General features: G+C 45.3%; 1 protein-coding gene across 1 annotated transcript; it reads left to right on the top strand.

The window, feature by feature from the left end:
- Window positions 1–763: 763 nt before the first annotated feature.
- Window positions 764–24,036, top strand: NEMF (nuclear export mediator factor). The gene is made up of 33 exons (XM_061354600.1): window positions 764–845; window positions 1,926–1,994; window positions 2,649–2,751; window positions 3,695–3,820; window positions 3,906–4,054; window positions 4,254–4,321; window positions 6,364–6,450; window positions 7,402–7,478; window positions 7,975–8,045; window positions 8,137–8,212; window positions 9,249–9,311; window positions 9,635–9,712; window positions 10,080–10,288; window positions 11,724–11,909; window positions 12,582–12,645; window positions 13,351–13,439; window positions 14,139–14,242; window positions 14,659–14,721; window positions 15,495–15,607; window positions 16,915–16,972; window positions 17,361–17,419; window positions 17,908–18,028; window positions 18,167–18,440; window positions 19,292–19,334; window positions 19,418–19,467; window positions 19,829–19,976; window positions 20,288–20,365; window positions 20,438–20,632; window positions 21,221–21,253; window positions 22,209–22,315; window positions 22,397–22,440; window positions 22,534–22,613; window positions 23,728–24,036. Exons 1-33 carry the CDS (start codon window positions 787–789, stop codon window positions 23,803–23,805), a joined length of 3,222 nt encoding a protein of 1,073 aa, XP_061210584.1. The 5' UTR covers window positions 764–786; the 3' UTR covers window positions 23,806–24,036.
- The last annotated feature ends 958 nt before the right edge of the window (window positions 24,037–24,994 follow it).

The following is a 24,994-nucleotide window of genomic DNA, read 5'->3' as shown; positions in this document are numbered from 1 at the left end:
GGGCTGCAGTGCGCTATGCCGAGCGGGCGTCCGCGCTAAGGCCGGCATCAATATGGTGAGCCCCGGGGAGCTGGGGCACACCAGGTTGACTAAGGAGGGGTGAACCGGCCCAGGTCGGAGACGGAGCAGGTCAAAGCTCCCGTGCCGGTCAGTAGCGGGATCGCGCCTGTGAATAGCCACTGCAGCGTAGCCTGGGCAACACAGAGAGACGCGGGTTCCTTTTGACATACGCGCATCCCCTCCTCAGGAACCGCCCAAGATCCGCATTTTGCTCCTGATGGGACACAAGGTCCCGGCACACACCGCCTCCTGCTGCAGCACCGGCACACAAGGATCCGGCACGCACAGCCTCCTGCTGGAGCACCGGCACACGAGCACCGGCACTGGAGCACCGGCACTGGAGCACCGGCACACGAGCACCGGCACACGAGCACCGGCACACGAGCACCGGCACACACCGCCTCCTGCTGGAGCGCCGGCACACAAGGATCCGGCACACACCGCCTTTTCAACCCCACGGGACCCGACACACACCGCCTCCTACCGGAGCACCGCGGTACCACCTTTAGCCCCTGACATGACGCACAGACCCACCACACACCGCCTCCTGCTGGAACACCGCGGCCGCAGCCCGCAGCCCCCTCCCGCCCGTCTCCGCTACTCGGCGCACGCGCAGGAAGCGGAGGGGTTTGGTGCGGGGCGCGACCCGTAGCCAGAGTTGGCGCATGCGCGCGGTAGGCGGCCGGCAGTACTGTGATCGGGGTTGTTGCTGTTGCCGCTGCCGCCATGAAGTCCCGCTTCAGCACCATCGATATCCGTGCGGTGCTCGCCGAGCTCCGGCAGAGGTACCGGTTACACCCCTCCCCGGCTGTCCCGTGGTGCGGGGCCCGCTCGTGCCCGGCGCGGTCGGTAGCACCTCTCTTCCCTCAGCTTGTCCCTGGCCCGACTGCCTCCGCCGTGGCACCGGGGCTCTGCTGCACGCCAGCAGCCCGGCTCCGCGCACATCCCTGCTCTGCTCCTCCGCGGTGTCCTGCACCGGCAGCGCACGTAGCCGGTATGGCTTCTCTGCGGAGCTCGGTCCCACACGTCGCTCCATGGTGGGCTGCCCCTCTTTTGTCGTGTGCTGTGGCACCACGGGGCCCCGCAGGGCCTTACTGATGCTGCTGAGAGGCCGCTAGCACACATTCCTGTTGCAGAGCACCGAGTCCCTCTGCTTCAAGTGTGACACCATCAGCCCTGGTGCTCGTCTGTCCCACTCTCCTGCCTCATTGCCCTGTCCCCCGGACAGGAGCAGTGGAGTGTTCCTTCTCTGCGTGGGCAAAGTGCTATGGTCTGTCATCTGCTCTCTAGCTAAGAAGCTGTAATGCTGCTTACATCCATACCCCAAGAAGCTGTGATCCTCTTCTGGTATCCAGGGCAATCTACATATTCAGCCCCACTCTGAACAAAATGAAGATGGGACTGGTGTCCCACTTCCCCCAGCCATTTCTAGGCCTGTGCTGAGAATACAGATGCTCTGTGTTGGCAAATGGCTCCCCAAGGGATGCACAAGTTAGCCCATAGGAGCAAAGTGCTCCAGTATAACCAGTAGATTTTGCATCCCTGCCACAGAAGGTTGCTTGCAGGAGCCTGCAGCCTGGCCTCCATCCTGTGATGGAGTTCCAGTAACTGTCTGGTTGCAGCTGGGGTGGCCGCAATGGCTCTTCTGTTTTTTACTTGATTAGCTTTTTGTGCTGTATCCCTTAATAGCAATTTTCTTCATCTTTTGGTTGCTTGGCTTCCAGTTCATTCCATTAACCTTCCTTTGCTGCAGCTTGGTAATTTATCATAACTCACACTTCTTTAGGTTTTAATTATCTCTGGGACATTTTCACCCACTTGTGTGGTTATTGTATTCTCCAAAGCATGTATCTTCTTTTTGACAGCTTATTGGGAATGAGAGTAAACAATGTTTATGATGTGGACAATAAGACGTATCTTATTCGCCTTCAAAAGTAAGAACTTATTTAAATTTCTTCATGCTGTTACTGTACAGATGAGAAGTGGGGGCTTTTTTATATGTATGTAATTTGTGCTTACAGGTATGTGGCTTTTGTGACTACTTTTCAGTGAAATTCTATTATTCTTTGATAAAATGCAGTAATTTTTACCCAGGAAGTTCTTGGAAAATAGCATCTGAAGTGTGAAATACTACCAGAGATGTTGGTATAAAAACACACAACTGTCATTGTTTCTTTTCATGGGGAGGGAAGAAAGGAGTTGGAGAAAGGAAGAGCAGCACTTAGCAGGTGATACTTGTGTCCAGGTCCAGTGGGAGGTAGGGCTTGTGTTACCTCACTAACCTGCCGACTCCAGCGATGCCTAAGGTGGACGCTTGCTCAGCTGCTCACCTCCACTTGTGTTGGAGAGTTCTTAAGTCAATTGCTTGTCAAGCATTTTGCTTGGCCAGGTTGCCTGTAAATATAAAGTGGATGTCCTTTCCCAGTCAGTGGCACTGATGGGCATTACTGGTTTTGGTAGCAATGTTTTCTGTAGATAGTGTGCTCCTGGTTTGTGGTGCTTTGGTCTCAGCCTGGTGCAACCCAGCAGGTGGTGAGGGATGGCTGCTCATGTGCCAGGTTGTTGGTGAGTCTTGATTTTGTTAACAGACCAGACTGCAAGGCCACGCTGCTGCTTGAATCTGGTATACGTATTCACACAACGGAGTTTGAGTGGCCAAAGAACATGATGCCATCCAGCTTTGCTATGAAGGTAAACTAACCTACGGTTTCTTTTTAATAAGATAGCTGCATATCAGAAAGCAATGTTCATAGTATGATACAATCATAGAATCAACTAGGTTGGAAAAGACCTTTTAAACCAAATCGTGTTCTGTTCCTGGAGACAGAAGAAAATAGTGGAAGGATTTGCCTGGTGGATCCTGATCAAGCGGGCGACTGAAGACAAGAGAAGAGCGAATGTGGACATGGGGGTCACGTTGTTCAGACACGCAGTGTCTGAAGCAATGAAAATTTAAATTTGTGAAGATTAATATTAATCTGCTGGACCCAGACCTTTTGGAATTTTACTCCATCAAATTCCTTGTCATTCCAGTTGTATTATCCAAATTGTTAGGCCCTGGACGCAGCACCCTGTGTTATTAGAATTCAGCTGTTTGGTCCGCTTGGATTTAATGGGTTTTGCTGCAGGCTGTTAGGCTGTGTTATTGCAGGTAGATCTGCAGGGATGCAATACAACCTGGGTGCTGACTGCCACGGGTCTGCTTAGCCCACTCTCTCTGAATGCAGCCTGATGGAAGTGACTCAGCAAAGATTCTCCAGGGTGGCTTTCCACATCATGAATGGATGCAGGGATAATCCCAGTTCTCTTTCTAAAATAAACCTTTGAATTTTAACTATGTGCTCACTTGATGAGCTAAACAAATAGCTGGTTTTAATGGCAAAAATGGCTTAACATTAAGAATCTGGAACAACTGCATTACCTATGAATATCAGGGTATTATTTTGCTAAGAGCTGTCTTGTCTCTTTTTATCAGGATCAGCACTTTTACCCTTACGGTATTTTATTAAGTAAGAAGTGGTCAGTGTCACAGGAGGGATCTATAGCTAAGAATGTATTTCAGTATAAAATGTCACAAGCAGGTGACACAAACTGGTTTGCATCATCTCACAGACTTTTTCTCTATTATTTGCAGTGCCGTAAGCATTTAAAGACCAGAAGACTTGTCAGTGTCAACCAGCTGGGTATAGACAGAATTGTGGACTTCCAGTTTGGAAGTGATGAAGCTGCTTATCACCTCATCATTGAGTTGTATGACAGGGTGAGTGCAGAGCCCCAGGCATGTCCTTTGTAAGCAAGCACGTGAGTGTGGCCCTTGCTGATGGTCCCCTGTGGTGTGCTTGCAGGGTAACATTGTCCTGACAGACCATGAATACACAATTTTAAACATTCTGAGATTTCGGACGGATGAAGCAGATGATGTCAGATTTGCAGTTCGGGAACGATATCCAGTGGACAGTGCAAAAGCCCCTGCACCTCTGCCAACCTTGGAAAGGTAGTTGCTTTTAAGTGGTGTATGTATTGGGATAAACTGGGAATTGTGAAAGGCAGCATGTCTTCGGGGAGTTTTTTCGCATACTATGAGCCATTTTACATTTCTTTTTTTAAAACTGAAAATGTAGTTTCTAAGCAATACAGAATAGTCTTAAAACTCATTGTTATTTGAAATTGCAACTCTGCATTATGTTTCACAGGTTAACTGAAATAATATCAAGTGCATCGAAAGGGGAACAACTGAAGAGGGTTCTTAACCCGCATCTTCGTAAGTAATTGCATTTTATTAGAAAATGAAATGGGATCAATAGGCATTATGTTTAGATGGTGCTGAAAATTTTAATTTCAAGCAGTCTTCTTTTATGTTGTTCATGACAGTGCTTTTATGTATGTTTGAAAAACAACAAAAAAATAAGCCTTTGAAAACAGAGTAGGTGTTTTTTTTTTTTTTATTCCAAGCCAACTGCACAAAGAGATGAGCCTTGCACTGATGAGGGCAGCAGCTCTGTTAGAACTCTGACTTGATGCATTTTGCCCAGCATCTTGTCTTCAGTGATACCGAATGGGATAAGTAAGGATAAAGAAGTTGTTAGGAAGTGATTGGAGGATGCCAGTGCCGCCAGTGCCTGGAATGACAGTTGATGTGGTAAATTCAGGTTGCTTAATGTGTCCATCTGGGTGTTCTCTGATTGCCAGGCAAAGCATGCATCTTTGTATTTAATAGCTTGGGTTGGATTTTCCTTCCATGTATTTACCAAATCTCTTTTTGAACATGTATGAACTTCTGGCATCCACAGTGTTTTTTTGTGGTGAAGAGTTCCGCTTGCTTGCATGTCACATGAAAAGTTATCTCCTTTTTTTGTTCTGAAATTCATCTCACCAGTTTTATTTGGTGCCCTAGTATTGGATTCGAAGTGAACAGTTACTGCCTATTTACCAATTCCACACCACTCATTTTGTTAGTAATTTCTAGGCTGACCAGCCTACTACATCATCTACATAGTCTTCCCATATACAGAATCTGTTCTGAGCATGTAGTGATCCTTGTTGCCCTTTTCTGTGCCTTTTATAGCTCTGTTTTGAAATGGGATAAGTAAAACTGTACATAGCATTCACAGTGGAATTCCACCATGGATTTGTACTGTGGCATGATTTCCCTTGTTCTGTTCACGGTTCCTTTCTTAATAATTCCCAATGCACAGCTGAACTCTTTTGTGTTCACTGACAATTGAGCTTATGTTTCCACAGAGCCATCTGTTGATAGGTCTTGCTCCCAAAAATAAACGATCAGTTGGGTGTATGTGTTAGTAGAATAGTTCTTCCTCACGTGGAGCATTTTATATTGCTTTACAGTGAGTTTGTGTGGTAGTTCTTTATCTAATCACTCACTATTGCTCAGTCTCCTCCAGTTCTTCACAGTTGGCTTGTTTTCTTTGTTGCTTAGATGAGTTGTGTTTCATAAGTAGGCTTTGACCCTTGCCCTTCATCCCCCCCTTCCTGGGTCAGTCAGGTGTATGTTAATCAGTGCAGGCTCTAGAGTAGGTCCTGCAGAGCTCAGCTTGCCTCCCCTCTCTTAAGGTTGCAAGTTGACAGTTTATGCCTCCTCCTTGTTTCTTGGCTGTCCCTCTACATATCAGGGTGACCAGCAGCTCTGCTTAGGCAGTTAATACTGTAGCCCTAATACTGTGTGTCCCAGATATAGGCCTGGGTTTTAATTCCCATGGGATTGTGCTGTTTTGGGTTTTCTGTTGTTGTTTTGGTGTTCTTTGTGTTGCTTTTTTTCCCTCAAGTGGTTGTCTTGTTAACTTATTTGGACTCTTAAGATCCTGTTTGTCCAGAGGAGGCCATGAAGCTGCTCAGGGAGATGGCACATCTCTTATATGGAGACAGGCTCAGAGAGCTGGGCTTGTTGAGCCTGGGGAAGGGACCTTAGAGCAGCTTCCAGTACCTAAAGCTGCTGACAAGAAAGTTGGAGAGGGACTTTTTGCAAGGTCCTGTAGGGATAGGACAGGGTGGGAATGACTTTAAATTGACAGAAGGGAGATTTAGACTAGGTGTTAGGAAGAAGTTCTTTACTCTGAGGATGGTGAGGCACTGGCAGAGAAGCTGTGGCTGTCCCATCCCTGCCAGTGTTCAGGGCCAGGATAGACAGGTCTTGGAGCAACCTGCTCTAGTAGAAGATGTCCCTGCCTGTGGGAGGGAGGCTGGGACTGGACGGTCTTTAAGGTCCTTTCCAACCCAAACCATTCTGTGATTCTATGACTCTGCCTCCTGTTTTGTTTTTTTACTTTTTTTTAATTTTTTTAACAGCTTATGGAGCCACTCTCATTGAACATTGCCTTATAGAAACTGGATTTTCTGGTTATGTCAAAATAGATCAGCATATGGAAAGTAAAGGTATGTAGGAGATAATGTTCTAAAGGCTGTACTAAATATATGGTAATTTTTATGTCTATGTAGTATTTCTTTCTGAAGAGATGAATAATCCTTAAACCTCTAGTTCTGACCATATGCTTATATGCTTTAATGTTTTTAGGCTGGGGACCAACCTTGTTCACGTTAAAACTCTTGAATTGTGCATATATTGGAAATAAAACATCAGACTCCTCATATAGTCTAAATGGTTTTATAATTAGATACCATTTACACATCAGGTGAACTCTGGTTACGTACAAGAATCCTGGCTGGAAGAGGTAGCATCAGAGTCTTCTATTATCTGTAGCAAACACATTAAGAGTTGATGAAGTAGTAGCTTTACATTTATTGGGAAATTATGGATTTGGGGAGTAAAGTTAGAATAGATTTTTCTGTAGTCTTATTTTTTATAGATATGAATATATGAATAATATTTATATAAATATGCTTTATATTTGCCATAAATCAAAAGGATTTTTTACTTCCTACTGCGTAATGTTGCTGTAATAATCAGCTGTGTAACAAAGAAAGAACTTCTCACAGCTACCGGTTTATGCTTTGCCTCTGCAGTTTTACATCTATAAAGTGCTAGCATTTGTGTGGTCTTTTTTCTTTTCCTGAAACTTGAATAATTATGTCTTAGGAGTACCTGTGTCTTTTAAACTAGAAGTTCTCCAGATATAAAATGTATACTGAGGCTCCTGTTTAACAGTAATTGCTGTAGTGTGGCACCAGGGGTAAAGGATATCTGCTGTTTCAATTTTGAGGTGTGCTAGAATCCTACTTGATTAGGCTGGACAGGTTGCTTCAGGCATGGAATTGAAAGAGCAGTTGCCTTGGCATGTTGCTGGTTTGCTGTTGTGCTATGTTTATATAAAAATATCTTTCTGTTCCAGGTTTTTTAATATATTCCTCTCCCACCTTTTTCTTTAGAAAATGTTGAAAAAGTGCTTACTGCTTTAGAGAAAGCAGAAGAATACATGACAGTAACTGGCAACTTCAGTGGAAAGGTGGGTGTCAATGGGCAACTCGGTTACTGGTTGTGGAGGAATTGTGGAATTAAACTGGTAGGCAGATGTTGTTCAGCACATGCTTGTTCCTGGTGTTATCAGTGACAGGTTTTATTCTGTAAGCTTCAGCCCCAGGTAGTGATGGGGAATAAAAATTACTTCCTTGCACTGGATGTGGATTATGTAGGTTCTGTAAGAATTGTGCTTTAATAGCAGGTAACACTGTTATGCACATAAGCTGGGTATTTGTGTAATAATTTGTAAGATAGTCCTGAGGTTTGTAAGAGAAATTCACCTTTTTTTCTGGAAGAAGTTAAGACAAGCAAGCGGTCATGGCTTTACCCAATGACACTACTTCTGCCACAAGGTCTCCTTGCTAGAGTGCTTTACTGTCTTGTGCTGATCAGTAGGTTAGCACCTAAAACTTGCTGCCTTACCAAGATAAGGGGGATCTTTTTCAAAGACAAATGCTGATGACGTATTTATGTCTTTTTAGGGTTACATTATCCAGAAGAGGGAGAAAAAGCCAAGTCTGGAACCAGATAAACCAGCAGAAGATATCTACACGTAAATATTTGAAGTATTTATTTCTTTTTCTACTAGCCTGCATAACATTAAATTAGTTTTCAGGTGATAATATCAAATGTGTATTTTACAGATATGAGGAATTTCATCCTTTCTTGTTTTCTCAACATTCAAAATGTCCGTACTTGGAATTTGACTCATTCAATAAGGTACAGTGCTTTTGCTGATACTGTACTTAAGTGCTTTAATTGACTTATGCTAAAAGAGTAATTAAGATACAGTGCAGAAGTTGTTAATGAAAACACAAGCCTTGGGAGAGATGACTAATTTTATGGATAAATGTTTTATGCTGAAAAAGCAGACTAAACCAGGGCCTTTAGGCTACTGCTGAGCAGCGTTGTCTGTCTTAACTCAGGTAGGTCCTGTAGCTGAAATATGGTGTAAGGCACTGAATGGAGGTGTGTGCTGAATCTTTAAGGAAGGTGTCTGCTATCAGACCTGGTCAGGCATTTTGTTAATGGAGAATTCAGATGCTGAGTTGTTGCTGGAGGCAAACAGTTGTCATAGTCATCACATTTATAATTTTCTGGTTACTACTTTGAATGCTTCAGGTACCTTGTTTAGTATTTCCTTGTGTGTTGTCCTTCCTGGTCGTTGGCTTGTTAATATCTGAAATCATTAACTTTGTGTTGTTCTTGACCTTGATCTCCAGAATTTGCATTCCACATTCCTACCCTGCTTCTTGGCTGAATTTCTGTCATCTCCTTCACAGCACTGATGATCTAAGCAGCCTAAAATCTTCATCTTCTGTTTTAAGCACAATGTCTGGCTGCTGGGGCACCACGAGTTCTTAAGCATGCTTTCTAGGGTTTTTTGTTTTTGTTTTTTTTTTTTTTTTGGCTTTTTTTTTTTTTTAACTGACCTATCGAAGCAGCAGGAATTCAGGGCACACAGATCTATCATTAGAATCATATAATCTCAAGAGATACTATGTCAAACAGCAGTTTTCCTCTTTTCCCACTTGTACATAGCTCTTGGCTTGCAGTGAGATGTACCTTTGAGTGTCTTGCTGAACGCATGTCATGCAAAGGTAAAATGGGGGAAGTTAGTGAACCCTGTTTTAGCATCTGTCTCTTCTTCTAGTGTTTTACAGCCACCTCTCCTGAGCGGAACCTCCTCTGCCTGCTTGTTGCTGGTATGAGTTAGTGCTACTTTGAGAGTCTTAAAACTGATTTTCTCTTGCAGGCAGCAGATGAGTTCTACTCCAAGCTAGAGGGACAGAAAATTGATCTGAAAGCATTGCAGCAGGTATGTTCTCATCCAAGAATGGGCAGCTGAAGTGGTGCTCTGAGCTTCGTTTGTTTCATGTAGCCCAGGGTGAGGGAGGTTTCATTCCTTATTTGAACTGTGGAAACGCTGAGTTAGTGGTGGTCAAGGAGTGGATTTTAGTATGTGTAATATAGCAGTTGGTTCTGCTTGGAATGTAAGTGATAATGTTAACAGTGGTATTTTGGAGTCTCTTTATCTCTTATACTGCTGTATTCTGTGCTAGAATGCTCTAACAAGTGTCTTGCAGTGATTAGGCAATGACACTTGTATTTATATTTTTCCATCTTACTTCTTTTTGAAAGGAAAAGCAAGCATTGAAAAAACTTGAAAATGTCCGTAGGGATCATGAGCACAGACTAGAAGCTCTTCAGCAAGCTCAGGTAAGACAGACTTTTTTCAAACTGAGATCTGTAGTGTTTCTTGAAGAGTTGTACCTGCTGGTCTGCATAGCTACAGTCAGCCTTAGACCCAGAGTGAAGCCTTCCATTGTTGGAGAGCACTCTGTAACCCCTCAGAGAACCTAGGCCTGCCCAGCAGTGCTCTGCTTCATGAGTGTTTTGTACCTCTTGCCAAAATGTGCTGGTGCTACTCTGCGAGCACGAGTCAAGTTGGCTGGTGTCCTATGCATTTGCTTCAGTGCCATTCTTGGCTTTCATCTCAATATTAATTACTACTTCTATTTTATTTTTTTTTAAACCACTGCTGAGTGTGTTTTTACTTTTGATGCATATAAACTTTTTCCTTAAGGAAGCCGATAAGATGAAAGGAGAACTTATAGAAATGAACTTGGAGATTGTTGACCGAGCCATCCAGGTGGTCCGCAGTGCATTAGCTAACCAGATAGACTGGACAGAGATCGGAACAATTGTTAAAGAAGCTCAAGCCCAGGGAGACCCCGTTGCAAGTGCAATCAAAGAATTAAAGCTTCAGACAAATCATATCACGATGCTGCTGAGGTAAGTACTTTGCAGGTCACCTGTACCAAATGCCAGTAGTGTGAGCTGCATAGGAGACCAGTATCCATTTAGCTTGTGCATTGGTATTTACATCATTCAGGTTTTCTTACAGCAGCATGAAGAGAGCGTAGTTCTGTGAGCAGAGAGGAATACTGTGGTTTTGCTTTCAAAAATAGTAGTAATTTGGTTACTTTAATAGCTTTTTTTTTTTTTTTTTTTTTAGAGTCTGTCTGACTATATTCTAAAACACTGGAAGGGGTCCTAAAAAAGAATAGCTCCAAAGCTACAGTCTGTCAGTCAGCAGTTAACTCTGTCTGATCTACTCTTCTTTGATCTAAAAATTCCTGAGCCCACCCCTTTTGATGCTGTTGACTGCAAATGGCAGCCTGGCAAAAGGCTGATGGTTCAAGATGGCAGCTGATTGTGAACTGCAGGTTTTCATGTAGGTTCTTACAGAACTCCTGATGAAAGAGCTGGCAGTGAGGCAGTATCTGGAGTGGCTCTAAAAACCTTTTCTGATGCTGTATCAGGATGTTAAAGATAAAAAAGTGAAGATTTCTTATAGCTAGAACTTCTGGTATGAAAGCTGTAATGTGGAAAAGTTAATTTATAAAGTTTTAGTTACATTATTTTCAGGAATGGTAGTGTACAGAATAAACCTGTTTTCAGGTGTTAGTTCTGTTTTGGCAACTGCGTCATCAGTTTTCTTCATCTGTTTTAGTAGCAAGGAGTGATCACTTACCAAACTGCTCAGTCTGCCAAGTGTTGAATCATTCATTCTTAGTACAGAGGACTATGGAGATTTGTCGTCCTTTATGAAGAACATTATTTTATGCTACTTCACCACTTTCTGCTACACAGACTTAGTACAGCTGTATTGAGCAGGATTTGATGTCCTGGCAAGAAGCAAATACAAATCCAGCTAGTGTGTGCTCAGCATATCTCTCAGAAAACAATCGAGCAGATATTTTTCAAGGTTGTAAACCAACACATTCCTGTCCTGGTCCATGAGTCGATATGATAATGTAACTGTTCTCTTCCCATGTGATGATTACTCATAGAATATCTTGTGTTTCTTTTACTTTATGAAAGTAGATCTTCAGAACTGTTCTTCATTTTAAGTCTAAATTTTTCTCTAGGTTGATAGCATGAATGTGTATCTTTTGGTAGAAGAAATTGCCTTGGAAAATATGACTTCTTTGGATTGGAAAATTCGGGCTCTTCTGTTTTTGTTTTCTTTTCTCCTCCAAGCTTTGGCTGACTACAGCACATAAACAGGCTTGCATGTAAAGGGGCCTGCCTGAGGCTGCACAGTGGAAATGGTTTAAGGGTTCCTTAGACCATTTCCAGTCTTCATGAGGGAACAGAAAAGTACACTGCACTAAGGGTAAAAAATAACCAGTTTTCTTGATTATATGATGCAATGTGTTCTTAGGAACCCATACGTGTTATCTGAAGAGGAAGATGAGGAGGAGGATGCTGATTTAGAGAAAGAAGAAACAGAAGAACCAAAGGGAAAAAAGAAAAAGAATAAAAACAAGCAGTTGAAGAAACCTCAGAAAAACAAGCCTTCATTAGTTGATGTTGATCTCAGTTTGTCTGCATATGCCAATGCCAAAAAGTAAGGTTTTAAGTAAATGTGTGCTTTGGTAATAGAAGTCTCTCTATGCTTGCAGTTGTTAGTGATAACATAATTGGAAGGGCTCTGTGTATATCTTATTAAAAATAGAAGTTAGGAGTGAAAATGGGTAGCTTGTCCTGAGCTCTAGGACATGTGTTTTCTTGGTCCAAGCCCAGTATCTTGCTCTTGCATTGCAGCTAGTCTCTAGCTATCATAGAATCACAGAGTGGTTTGAGTTGGAAGGGACCTCAAAGATCATCCCTCCTGCTATGGCCAGGGACCCCTTCCACTAGACCATGTTGCTCAGAATCCTCTCCAGCCTGACCTTGAACACTGCCAGGGATGGGGCAGCCACAGCTACTCTGGGCAACATGTTCCAGTGTCTCATCACCCTCAACATCACATCAAATGAATTTTGGGTACAGTTCTGCACAATGACCCATGGAACTAAATGGCTGCTTCTGCCACAGAAACACAGTGCTTTGTCTGAGAGGGGACTTACTTCACCTGGTTGCTTTTCTCAGGTGAAGATAGAGCCAAAGATTTGGGCTAAAACAAGAAATCTTTGCAAAACTGAATGCTAATGGCAAATGTGGAGTTTGGTGAGAAGTACATTCTAAAGATGAGTGAATCTGCTGGGATTTGAGATACAAACAAACTTGTGTTTTGCAGGTACTATGATCACAAAAGACATGCAGCTAAGAAAACTCAGAAGACAGTAGAAGCTGCAGAAAAGGTATTTTTTGTTTTGTTTTTAGAAGGTTTAGAGGGAGATGGGGAGCAATTCCTTCCCCAAAGGGTGCTCAGGCATTGGAACAGTCTGCCCAGGGCAGTGCTGGAATCACCGTCCCTGGAAGTGTTCACACATTGTGTAGACAAGGCCCCCAGTGCCATGGGTTAGCAGTGGCCTTGGCAGTGCTGGGTTAAGGGTTGGACTTGAGGATCTTAAAGGTCTTTTCCAGCCTGGTTGATTCTATGATAAGATATTTAAAAGCAAACTCTGTATCACTGATAAGTGGAAAATCCTGACCTGGACTAAATAGCCCTAACAAGAGCAACCAGCATTGTTTTATTATGGAGCTTTTAGGCTGATGGAACAGAGGATTGCAGATCCCTGCCTTATCATCTGGTTTCCATCAGTAGCATTGCACTGAAGACAGCTGCTTGTTGGAGATATTGACAGACCAGTACTAATGAAGGCAGGAGTGGAAAATCAGTAGAAATCCTTACTGCCAAAAAGCTGATAATCTCAGGGGGCAGTTATCCAGGGCAGGGATTTATGAAGATTCTAGGGCAGCTATCTTAAATGTGCATGAAGGGAATGAAGAGCAGTTTGTGGAGCCTGCACTCTGAAAATATTCAGGAATATTTTCTGCTGTTCAGTTAGCAATTTTGGGATTCCTTTGCTGGCAAATCATGATTGTGCCTTCTGTCTAAACAGGCATTTAAATCAGCTGAGAAGAAGACGAAACAGACACTGAGGGAAGTTCAGACAGTTACCACCATTCAGAAAGCGAGGAAGGTCTATTGGCAAGTAGTTTCATTGTTGTTATCTAATGTAGTGTGAACGTGCACTAATTCAGAGTGGCAGTGACAGGCTGAGTTTTTGCTTGCTTAGCAGTGCAGCTAATTGTGATTTTTAAGCATTATGCTTTGCATGGGTTGACTTACAGCTGCTTCTTGAAGGTGCTGGCCTGAGCCTGTTAGTACCTTTGCCTGGGAAACTTCCTTTCAGTGGACTGATAGTTTAGCTGAGTGTTTTGCTTTTAACACAGCTAGGAATATGTGAGCCTAGTGGAAATGGGGAACTCAGCTGTTACTTTCTGACAGCTTAATATCTGAAATACTAAAAATAGATTAAAAAAGACCCCAAAACAAAGCAAAACAAAAAACCCAACCCAAAACAAAACCCCAAACCCTCAAACCTAAATCCCAAAGCTTTTTGTAGTCTAATAATGGAGCTATAAAAATAAACAGGAGGACCTTGTTGTGATTGTACTTGTTTGGTCTCAAAATATCATTGGCAGTGATATTGTATAGGTACCATGCCTTGTTTTTATGCCCCAGGCATATGGATGGATGGGAAACTATTTGTAGCTCATAAGTAGTGGTCTTTTATAAGTTGTAGGTGCTATGATGGAGTTTCTCAGTTTGGTATAAAAAATACCTCTTGTAATATTCTGTTAGTTCCAGGTGTTTTTCACACTATGAACTGATGTAATTTTGCAGGTTTGAGAAGTTCCTGTGGTTCATTAGTTCTGAGAATTACCTCATCATTGCTGGAAGAGATCAACAGCAGAATGAGCTGATTGTAAAGCGGTATCTTAAACCAGGTGAGTCAGATTAAGTACAGTATATAGGTCGTACTTTCATGTTTTGTAAATGCACAGGAATGATAGGGCAGGTCTGTCTGCTTTGTTCTTAAGCTGTGTCTTAGATAAAAGGGGACTTTGGTGATGGTAAGTCCTGGAGACTGTGTATGTGTCCATGGAGGGCTGAGGTCTGCTGTGGAAGGCTAGACCTTCCAACACTGGGGTAAGAGTAGGCTGGACAGATGCCTCTGGGGAGCAAAGGAGCTTATTCTCCCTGGGGCAGCTAGGATGGAGTAAAAAACTTCCGTATCCTCTTCCCATCCTGCTCCTTGTAGCCAAAACAGCTGTTTCCAACTGATGTTGGAAACTTTCACCTTAGCTCAGGGGATCTATGTATTTGCCAAGTGTATGACTGATTCGAGTTGCTTCTGTTCCAGGGGATATATATGTGCATGCTGATCTCCATGGAGCCACGAGCTGTGTCATCAAGAACCCATCAGGTACCTTGTTTGGGGCTGATGCAGGGACTTGCAGAAGCCTGGAGGCACTGTGTGTGATGTGGCAGTCTCTGTATTGCCTGTGTGAGCCAGCCTGGTGACCCTTCCCCCTTGCAGTGGTACTCAGCTCCAGCAGATGTTTCCCTTGGGATGTGAGAGGCATCAGTCCTTCCAAGATCAGGTGTCACTGACTGCTGCCATTTCCAAGCCGCAGTTGGCTGCTTGCAGTTGCTCATTTGAGCTCCTGCTGGGAAGAAGCAGTGGAGGTGTGCTCACAGAGACAAGCATTGGTCACTGGCAGAGGCAGTGGGGTGAATACGTTTTGCTCGCCACAGGGACTGGAGTCCTACTGAGACTTTCACTGGTGGCATAAGCAGTCTAGGTGCTGACAAGGTGCTGATCTCAGCAGAGAAGTTTTAAGGCAGTGTGATGGATCTCAGTGGAGACAAGCTGTGCAGACCCTGCCTGTGCCCTGTTCCTGGGAGGCAGTGGAAGCTGGCATTGTGTTGTGAGGAGCACAGTTACTGCTCCTTGTAGATCTGAGTGGAGGAAGGAGCAGTAGCATAGCTGGCTTCAGCCACTTGGACTGCTGAGAATAGCAGCTGCTGATACTGATTCTGCTCTGTCCATACTGTCTTCAAGTTTAACCAGGCAATGTTGTATCTGCCCAGAGCATCTGGAAAGCTCACAGAGGACTGGGGCACAGATGGAAGTTTTGAGAATTCATCTGTTTTACATGGATCAGATTCACTGATATGTTGGGTGTTACTTTCTAGGTGAACCGATCCCTCCACGAACCCTGACGGAGGCAGGCACGATGGCCTTGTGTTACAGTGCTGCCTGGGATGCTCGTGTTGTCACCAGTGCCTGGTGGGTCTCCCACAACCAGGTAAAGACACTTGTGAATGAGCTTTGCACAGAACATCTGAATGATTTGGTGTGTGACTGCAAAGCGTCTCTGGGTGGGAACGCGTGGAGGCATTTGAAACTTCTGATACTGTTCCTTGTGGGTTCTCCCTGGCTCTGCCACACTTAGGGACAGGGGTGGAGAGGTAATCTCAGATAAGATATGCACATGACAGAGGAAATGCTGGAGGCGTGGCTTCTTACTATCTTCTATTGAAAGGGAAGGACTTCTATTGAAAATGAAGGTGTTTTTTTGGTGGGATTTTTTTTTTTTTCAGTTGGGCTTCTAGCTTGGAGAAGAGAAGGCTCCAGGGAGACCTTAGTTCCTTTAAGTACCTAAAAGGGACAACAAGAAAGCTGGAGAGGGGCTTTTTACAAGGCATGTAGGGATAGGACAGGGTGGGAATGGCTTTAAACTGAAATAGGGTAGATTTAGATTAGCTGTTAGGAATAAGTACTTCACTGTGAAGGTGGTGAGGCACTGGTTGCCCAGAGAAGCTGTGGCTGCCCCATCCCTGGCAGTGTTCAAGGCCAGGTTGGATGGGGCTTGGAGCAACCTGGTCTAGTGGAAGGTGTCGCTGCCTGTGGCAGGATTGGAAGCCTTAAGGTGCCTTCCAACCCAAACCAGTCTATGATTCTATGATTCTTGTGTGTTAACTGCAGTCTTGCTGTGCTCCCAATCAACTCGAATGTAAGGCTGTAAAGATTACACTAAACTGAAACTTGCAGTACCTTTAGTGTTGTTTCCTGAATGACCCAGTTACTCATACAGAGCTTCTAAATCATAGTGCCAGTAGTGTGTGATCCATAGAATCATAGAATAGTTAGGGTTGGAAAGCACCTTAAGATCATCTAGTTCCAACCCCCCTGCAGTGGGCAGGGACAGCACACACTAAACCATGTCACCCAAGACTCCATCCAACCTGGCCTTGAACCTGCCAGCAATCAAGCATTCACATAACTTGTCTGCGCAACCTGCCAGTGCCTCAGCACCCTCACAGTAAAGAACTGCTTCATTATATCTAACCTAAACTTCCCCTGTTTTAAGTTTGAACCCATACCCCTTGTCCTGTCTCTACAATCCCTAATGACGAGTCTCTACTCTTGAAACATGTCTTAGGAAATACTCTACAAAGGACAGGAAGAACCCCTCAGATACAGAGTCCTGCAGAGCTGTTCCCAGAAGTTAAAAATGCAGCTTGCTTGAACCTTTTGTCAGTGCTAGTATTACACATTGCTGGCCTGCTGTGACAAATACTCTTTATAGTAAGTATATAATGATTTTTTTAGGTTTCTAAAACCGCACCTACAGGAGAATACCTCACTACTGGAAGCTTCATGATCCGAGGTGAGACACAGAGGAACAGTGTGAATTTGATGTCAGGCCTTTTGTCTGTAGGTGCTGTGCTTGTCCAGCAGTGGTAGCCACCTGAGCTGTCCCCTGATCCATCACTGTGGCAGCCAACGTTTCCTGCTCTTCTGACCATCTGTTCTGAGAGGTTTCGACTGTTAGCAGGCAGCAGCAGCAGCATTTCTAGCTGAGCCCCAGACAGAGATTCTTGGCTAAATTGCTTTTGAGTTTCTCCTGTTCTGTTGGCACCCAAGAGATAGAAAAAAAACCCCACAACCCTGAAGTTTTTTGGTAGCTTAAAGCCTCTAATAAAAATGAATGTTGAAAACACATCATGTAACATAGCTGTTAAACCTCCTCATGAGAATCTGCCTTTGTTTTTCAGGGAAAAAGAATTTTCTTCCACCTTCATATCTGATGATGGGCTTTAGTTTCTTGTTTAAGGTACTGCTTTCTCTGTGCAGCTCCTGCTGGCTTTTGTAATTTGGTTTGAGCTATAGGAGGCTTTTTTTCTGGTTCTTGCTTATCAGTACGTTTCCAATTACTTCTTTCCCACTGGGACAAATCCCATAAAATGCTGCTCACTGAGAATTACTCTGCTTTCATTTCCATTTTTCCCCAGTTTGCATTGTATTCATTTAAAACAAACAGACCCTGTTAACTTTACCGCCTCTGCTAGGTTTTTATACCAGCTCTGTCTGAGGCATGTGTACATTTAGGGGGTCTGCTGGTTGTGCAGCTCTGTCTCTCTCCTCACTAGCAGTACTTTCTAGGTTGTCAGATTTGGGTTTAAATGTGCTGGTTTAGTTTTCTTGCCTTTTGAATACCAAAAAGTGTTCAAAGGGGAAGAATAAAGCTGAGCCAGGGGTTCTCTGAATGGACTAGTGAACATTGCTGTAGCTTTATTAATGTAAAGGCACCTCTGTTGTTAGGTGGATGAAAGCTGTGTTTGGAGACACAGGGAAGAAAGGAAGATCAAAGTGCAGGATGAGGATCTGGAAACTGTTTCCAGCAGTGCTAGTGAACTGGTGTCTGAAGATGTGGAGCTATTAGGTATGGTGGCTGCATGGGGGTGCTGTCTACTGCTGACAGATGGGACTATTCGGGGTTTGGCATTTAGTTCCCTGCATTGTTATGGGTCAGTTTGGCATTTCTCATGTGAACGGTGTTTTCCTCACCTGTGTGCCCCAGATGGAGGAGACAGCAGCAACGAAGAGGAAAAAGCAGAGTGTCAGGAAGCACCAGAGGATGTGGAAGCTGTGTCTGAGAGTAATCGTGACGAGGGTGTTGCTGACCTTGACCAGGGAAGAGTAGACACACCTCTTGCACCAGAGGCTGACTCTGAAGAGGATGAGGGAGAATCTGAAGATGAACTGGAACATCCGGAGTCAAAGAGTGAAGTGAAGGAGGAAGAGGTAAATTACCCAGATACAACAATCGACCTGTCACATCTTCAGGCTCAAAGGTAAGTGAAGAAGCAGTTGCACTTATCAGCAGTGTGGGCACTTCTTAGGATCCCTGTACTGTAAAAATGCTGCCAGGACAAGGACTGAGATAAGTTGTTGTCACATGTTTTGTGACAGCAGGCTGCCAGAGTGCAGGGCATCATGCCTGTTCTGCGGGAATCCTACCACACTGTGCCATTCCCTCCTTTTTTCCTGCACAGTTCTTTGTGGGCTGTTTGCTTTGGACCCTGCCTGATGTACACACACAGAAGTACCTGGCTCCTTCATTGCTGCTGTTCCCTATTTTGGCGTAAGCCCCCCTTAACCACCATAGACTGGTTTTGCTCCTCAGGAGATGGCTGCCCCTGTTTTCTTTTCAGAGCTGTTCAGACCTGAGAAGCAGAGTCAGGCGTTGTTTCTGCTCTGCCAAGCCAGTGCTCAGTTACTGCTCTGCATGTGGCTGCGAGATGAGCTCATTTCCCTGTTGTGCCTGGCAGTAACACTGCTTTAGAGGGCGTAAGGGGATGGGATTGCGTGGGTGGAAATGGACAGCTCTGCAGGGAATACCCCAGCTGAGTGAGGCTGTGAGCATAGGAAGCTGAATGTTAGGGATTCCTTTAGCACACACTGCCCAGGCTGTCTTTGTTGCCTGTGTGTACATGAGACAGGCTGGCAAGAGACCTGGAGACTTGCTCTGTAAATGGAAGGGGCGGTGTTTCTGCCCTTTCCCATGCACCAAAGCTGGGCTTTTCAAGAACTAGAAAGCCAAAAGTGGTACAACCAAGCTAGCCAATATCTGGACTGTGGTAAATATGTCCATGGTTGAGCCACTCTACATTTGTTGGTGAGCTGTGTTTCTGTCTACCCACAGATCCCTGCAGAAAATCATCCCCAAAGAGGAAGAACCCAGTTTGGTAAGGTCCCAGCTCAGATGTTTGTCAGAGCAGTGTGAACTGCTGCTGGACGCTGCGTGTTCTAACTGCATTTCACTTCTTAGAGTGACAGCAAGTCCCAGGGGCGAAGGCATCTGTCTGCCAAGGAGCGGAGGTGAGAGCCTCTTCGTGTCTGTGGTGAGATGAATGCCTCCTCCCCATTCCCTCTTCAGGACCTGGGCGCAGGGTATGTCTTGCACCTCCCCATCTGGGCTGCTCCATGCCTTTTATCTGTCCTGCTTTTCCAGTGGGGGTTCTGCCGGTGGCATGGTGCCTGCTCCTGTCCTTCAGCAGTGCTGTTTGCAAGCACAGTTTCTTGTGTACTGGTGGACTTGAGTTTTTGCTGAGGAGGGGTTATTTCCAGTGTGTGTGCCTCAGGTTCCCCTGTGGTGGGGAAGCAGGGTGGTCATGCTGGCAGGATAGCAGTGATCTCTCTTGTCACAAGAGGCAGTGTGTCAAGTGATTGTTTTTCTTAGAGAAATGAAGAAAAAGAAGCAGCAAAACAACTCTGAGAACTTGGAACCACCTGAAGAGAAGCAGAAAGAGATGGAAGCACAGCCTGCCCCTGTTCCCAACACCAATAAGGGTGTGCCAGCCCCTCAGCCCGTCAAGAGGGGCCAGAAGGTAGGCAGGGACCTGACTTATTCAGGGGTTCTGCCATTGCCATGTGAAGTATGGACAGAAGTTTGATTTCTGTTAGATGTCCATGGCTGCCTGATAGTTTTAGACTCTTGGTGGTGCGCTTGGTGGATTCAGGATGATGGTGCTGGTCTGTTAGCATTGAACACACTGATTTCCTCATGGAAACCAGTCTCTTGGTTACTGGTGAACAGCTCTGAAAGAGGTTCAGGAGACCAGAATCTGTGTGTTTGCCCATGGATGCAAAACTGCAAAAGTAATTGTTTCCGAAGCTGTTGTTGTGTTTTCTTCTGCAGAGTAAAATGAAGAAGATGAAGGAGAAGTATAAGGACCAGGATGAGGAGGACAGGGAACTCATCATGAAGCTGCTGGGGGTGAGTGAGAGGAGTTCTGTCTTCCCCTGTGGCGTGGTTGCTGGCTCTGACCACCTCTGTGTGTAACCACAGTCTGCAGGGTCAAACAAGGAGGAGAAGGGGAAAAAAGGGAAAAAGGGGAAGACAAAAGAAGAGCCAGCAAAGAAGCAGCAGCAGAAACCCAAAGCCATTCGTCATGGTGCTGGAGGGGGCAAGGAGACAGTCCCAGCAGGAGTTTTGCTGCACGAGTCACAGGACCCAGCCTTGGAGGAGCAGCAGGATGAGAAGGTGAGCAGCAGCATGCTCAACTGTCCCTTCTCACTCTCTGCTGCAACTCTCCTGGCACTGGGTAGCTCTCTTCTGCAGGGAGGCTGAGCAGCTCTTGTTGGTTTTGGGGCACTGTGGAGAGCACTGTGCCTCGTGCCACGGCTCTGGGAGCCCATTCATTTCAAAAAGCATCAAAAAAAAAAGTGCCCTGCAACAGCCTAGGTGCATGTGGTGCTCCCAGCACAGCCAGAACGAGGTCTTGGAGGAGGACTGAGCCTTGCCAGGCTGCCAAGATCCAGTTAAGTCAATACTTCCTCCTCGGTGCAGCTGAAACGTAACCGAGGACTCTGCAGACCTGTCCTTCTGAGTTGCTATCTGAACCACAGCCCATCTCTCTCCTCCCAGCTTGGTCTGTGCCAAGCAAATCAGGGTTTCAAAAGAAACATAAAAATGCTCTTCTTGCCTTTGGTTTAAAGGATATTAAATTCTCTTTGGGGTGAGAACGTGGCCTTCTGTGTAGTGCTGATAAAAGAATTCACTTTCTCTAGGGGCTGGGAGAAAGAAAAGCAGTCATGTTCATTTCAGCTCTGATCCTTTGTTTCTGTACAGGAGGAGCAAGAGCAGGATCAGGCAGGAGTTGAGGTAAATGCTTGTCTTCGAAGCTCCAGTAAGTGCTGAAAAGGGTTTATTCCTGTCAGAAGGTGGAGGGACATGTTGCCCACACAGCTGTCTGTGAGCAGGAGCAGAGGGTGCAGGCTGGGGCTGGCCCATGTGAGCCCTTCAGAGGGGCACAGCTCTGGTTTGAAGTCCTCTTTGTGCCCACGATGCTCTGAACCCAGCTTCCTTGTATTTAAGAAAAGTAAAAAGTAACCTTTTTTGTCTTCCTACCCTGCTTACCACATACTTTCCCTTTAGAAACTAGGGGCTGGCTAAACTGAAGTTTGTCCCTTGTCTTTGCCTCAGGACGTATTTGCTCTAGGCTGAAGGATGGCACAGCACAATGCCAAGCAAGTTGTTCTTTAGAAGCTGATTTACATTCAGAATTGCTCCAGATCTTTCTATAATTACAGGCTGTGGGTGTTGCCCAAGGATGGAAATAAGTCTGGTTCTTTAAATTAATTAATGAAGGAAGACAATGGTTGGATGGGGCTTTGAGCAACCTGGTCTAGTGGAAGGTGTCCCTGTCCATGGTAGGGGGTTGAAACTAGATGATTTTTAAGGTCTCTTCCGACCTATTCTGTGATTCTGTAGGGGGAAGTTCTTGGCGACACTGTGAAGATGTAACAACACTCGGGGTTCCTATTTGGATCATTTAAAACCGAGTTCCATCCTGTTTCAAATGATACAATTTTATTGTATCAAAGATGGTCAATAATAAATTGTGGCTTGGTAACTCAAGGCCAGCAAAGTGAGTGATTAATAGTGCATGTTGGTAATGCTGTCATGAGAACTGACATGTGCTACCTGTAGGAGGGCAGCTGCTGCTGTGGGTCAGGTGGGAGGGGAGACCCTCCAGCCTCTGCTCATTGTCAATACGGGAGTGAGGGGCTGGAGAGGTGCTGTCTGGTCTCACAGCAAAGCTCCTCTGCCTGTGCAGGAGGGTGAGGCGCTGCTGGATTCCCTCACTGGCCAGCCGCACCCTGAGGATATCCTGCTCTTCGCTGTTCCCATCTGTGCTCCCTACACGGCAATGACGAGCTACAAGTAAGTCCTGGCACTTCCTGGGGCAAGGGTTCGGCTGAGGGGAGCCAACATGCTACTGAGAGAAACCTTTTCTTTTGAAAGGTATAAAGTCAAGCTCACTCCAGGCACCCAAAAGAAGGGAAAAGGTACTGTATTAAAGCACTGGAATCCTCAGTGCTTCACCTATTGAAGCCAGCATGTTTTAACATACTGTTTAAATCTTTCCTGTGCTTTTACAGCTGCAAAGATTGCCTTGCATAACTTTATGCAATCCAAAGAAGCTAGTGCAAGAGAAAAAGACCTGTTCCGCAGTGTAAAGGTGACAAGTTTTTCTACATAGTTTCTGTATACAAATATAGCAGCAGCAGCAAAATGTCAACCAGTACTGTTCTGGGGGTAAATCCTTCCAAACCCAAGTGTTCTATTGTTTTGGGTGGTTGGTTTTTGTTTTTTTTTTTAGCAGCATTGTGTTTCTCATTACTGCAGGGGAAGATGCACTGCTTTGCCTGGGAAGGATCAGTAGAATTTGAGCCTCACCTCTATCATTGGGCATTAAGTTTCTTTATTGTGTTGCTCTTAATCTAAAATAATACAGCTGGTAACAGCATCATCTTCCATGAAGGCCTCTAGTTCTGGGAGGGGAAATTCCCACTCCTGTGGTAGTGTGTTGGAGGGGCAGGTGCTCATGCTGGGAGTTCAGCTGGGCATGGTTGGAAGCAGTGTCTGGCTGTGCCACTCACCAGGGGCTTTTGCCTGCCCCTCTCCCCCAGAAGATGCTTACCATGGGCCAAGTAAACATGGCATTGCTCTGCTCAGGAAGATCTTCACTCCCCCAGTGAGGTTCTGTTCCACTCCAGTTCCTTCTCAAACTTGGCCATCTGTGTGCAGTGCTCCCATGCGTGCCACTGGAGAGAGGGCTGGCTCCTGGCCATGCTCTCCTCCTAGGGCTTGGCTGGTTGCTTGCACCGTGGTCCTCGGGTGTTTATTTCTCACTTCACATCAGCGATCCCTGTGGATCAGGCAGCCTAGAGCACTCTTTACAGCTGTTTGCTGCCCTGTAACCATTCACTCATTGGAAACCTTGAACAGCAGCAAGACTTCATGTCCATTTTTCATGGTGCTTTGGTAGAAAACCACAATTAAATGTTTAATGACCTTGACGTGAACAGGTCCTGCCCAGGGAACTGCCAACCCAGCCAGCCTCTCCCAATGGAGCTGATGGATGGAAGCTGCACATAAAACTGTTGTCTTTCATCACTAAAATGTGATGAGAAAGCAGCAGTCTGACATTAGCTGTATTTTCATTGGGTGAAGGCTGACAAGAACAGGTCCATCAGCTCCCACAAGCCACCTTGGAAGTCCACTGGGGCTGAGGGAGATGTCCATAAATGCTTTGCTGCTGTGTGCAATTTCTCATGTTTAATGTTTTGTAGGATACCGATTTGTCAAGGAATATTCCTGGTAAAGTGAAAGTGTCTGCACCGCATCTCCTGAACAAGAAGAAGAAGTGATTCTTTACTTGGGTTTCTCACTACTAAATGCCACTGCTGTGCAGTCAGAATCTCATCACCTGCAGGTGGGACAGACGGACACAGACCTACCCGGACTGCCATTGACTGGACTGAGTTTAGCTCCTGTGGTGTAGCGGGCAGATGAGGACCAGTTCCTGCATTGCAGTGGATGGACTCTCGATACAAATAGCATAAAACCATGCAAATAAATTGCTGTCATTTGGTCAGTGATGGGATCTCACGCTGTTGGTTCTCTGATGCATCGAGTGCTGGAGCTGAGCACTCCATCTCAAGGAGTCTGCCAGTTTGCTGCAGCAAAGCTTGGTGCTGTTCAGTTTCTTCCTCATACCCACTACTTTCCTCTATGGGTGACTGGAGGTTCTAGTGGGAGTAGGACAGTTTCAGTGTGACATGCTTTTTATTTTACCCAAAACATGCCACTGGTGCCGACATGCGGTGGGTGCTGGGAGCAGTCCCAGAGCCCCTTTTCCCACTGGCACAGCCCAACTGCTGTGCCATTACCACCCCTGGGGAAGTAGGGGAGAGGTGGGGAAGAAGAGCTGGAGCTGGAAGGTCAGCATAAAGCCTGTGTGCTGTATTGGCACCCCCCTGTAAGGTGTGAAACAGACTTGTGCAGGGTGCTGCAGCTTGTCTGACAGTCTGCAACACCCTGAACACTTAAAACAGCTCAAGCCTACACAAGAACCGAGCGCAGAAATTACAGGACAGCAATTACTTTTTTCTACAAGTCAAAGGTTTTAATTTTTTTTTTTTTTTTTTTGAGGACAGCTTAAACATGATTGATTGCAATCGTTCTCCTTCCCCACAGCAGCGCACAGCCTGCTCCTTGTTCCCCTGTCACCTCCTGGAGCTCCTGACAGACAGAACTGCACTGGCAAATGCAGGCGCTGACTGCTCCACAGCCACTTCCAGTGTCCCTCTACACAACTGAAGTCTGTCGGGCTGTCCCAGTTGCAGGTGAGCTCCACAGGTCATGGCTGCAGCCACTAACAGGCTCAGGCGCTTTCACTTCAAGCCTTACACTTCTCAGGGCAGAATATCTGCTACCTAAGGTTCACAACTGAAGTTCCACAACAAAGAGTTCCAAAAATACCAAACTACAACCAAGCATAGTAGTGGTGCTTTAACATAGAATCATAGAATAGGTAGGGTTGGAAAGGACCTTAAG

The sequence above is a fragment of the Neopsephotus bourkii genome, unplaced genomic scaffold, assembly GCF_033783945.1.
Source record: "Neopsephotus bourkii isolate Nb327-2 ecotype Australia unplaced genomic scaffold, CSIRO-AGI_Nbou_v1 NB_740, whole genome shotgun sequence".
Taxonomy (NCBI): Eukaryota; Metazoa; Chordata; class Aves; order Psittaciformes; family Psittacidae; genus Neopsephotus; species Neopsephotus bourkii.
The sequence above is the reverse complement of the archived record's forward strand: the minus strand, read 5'-3'. Positions and strand labels throughout refer to the sequence as shown.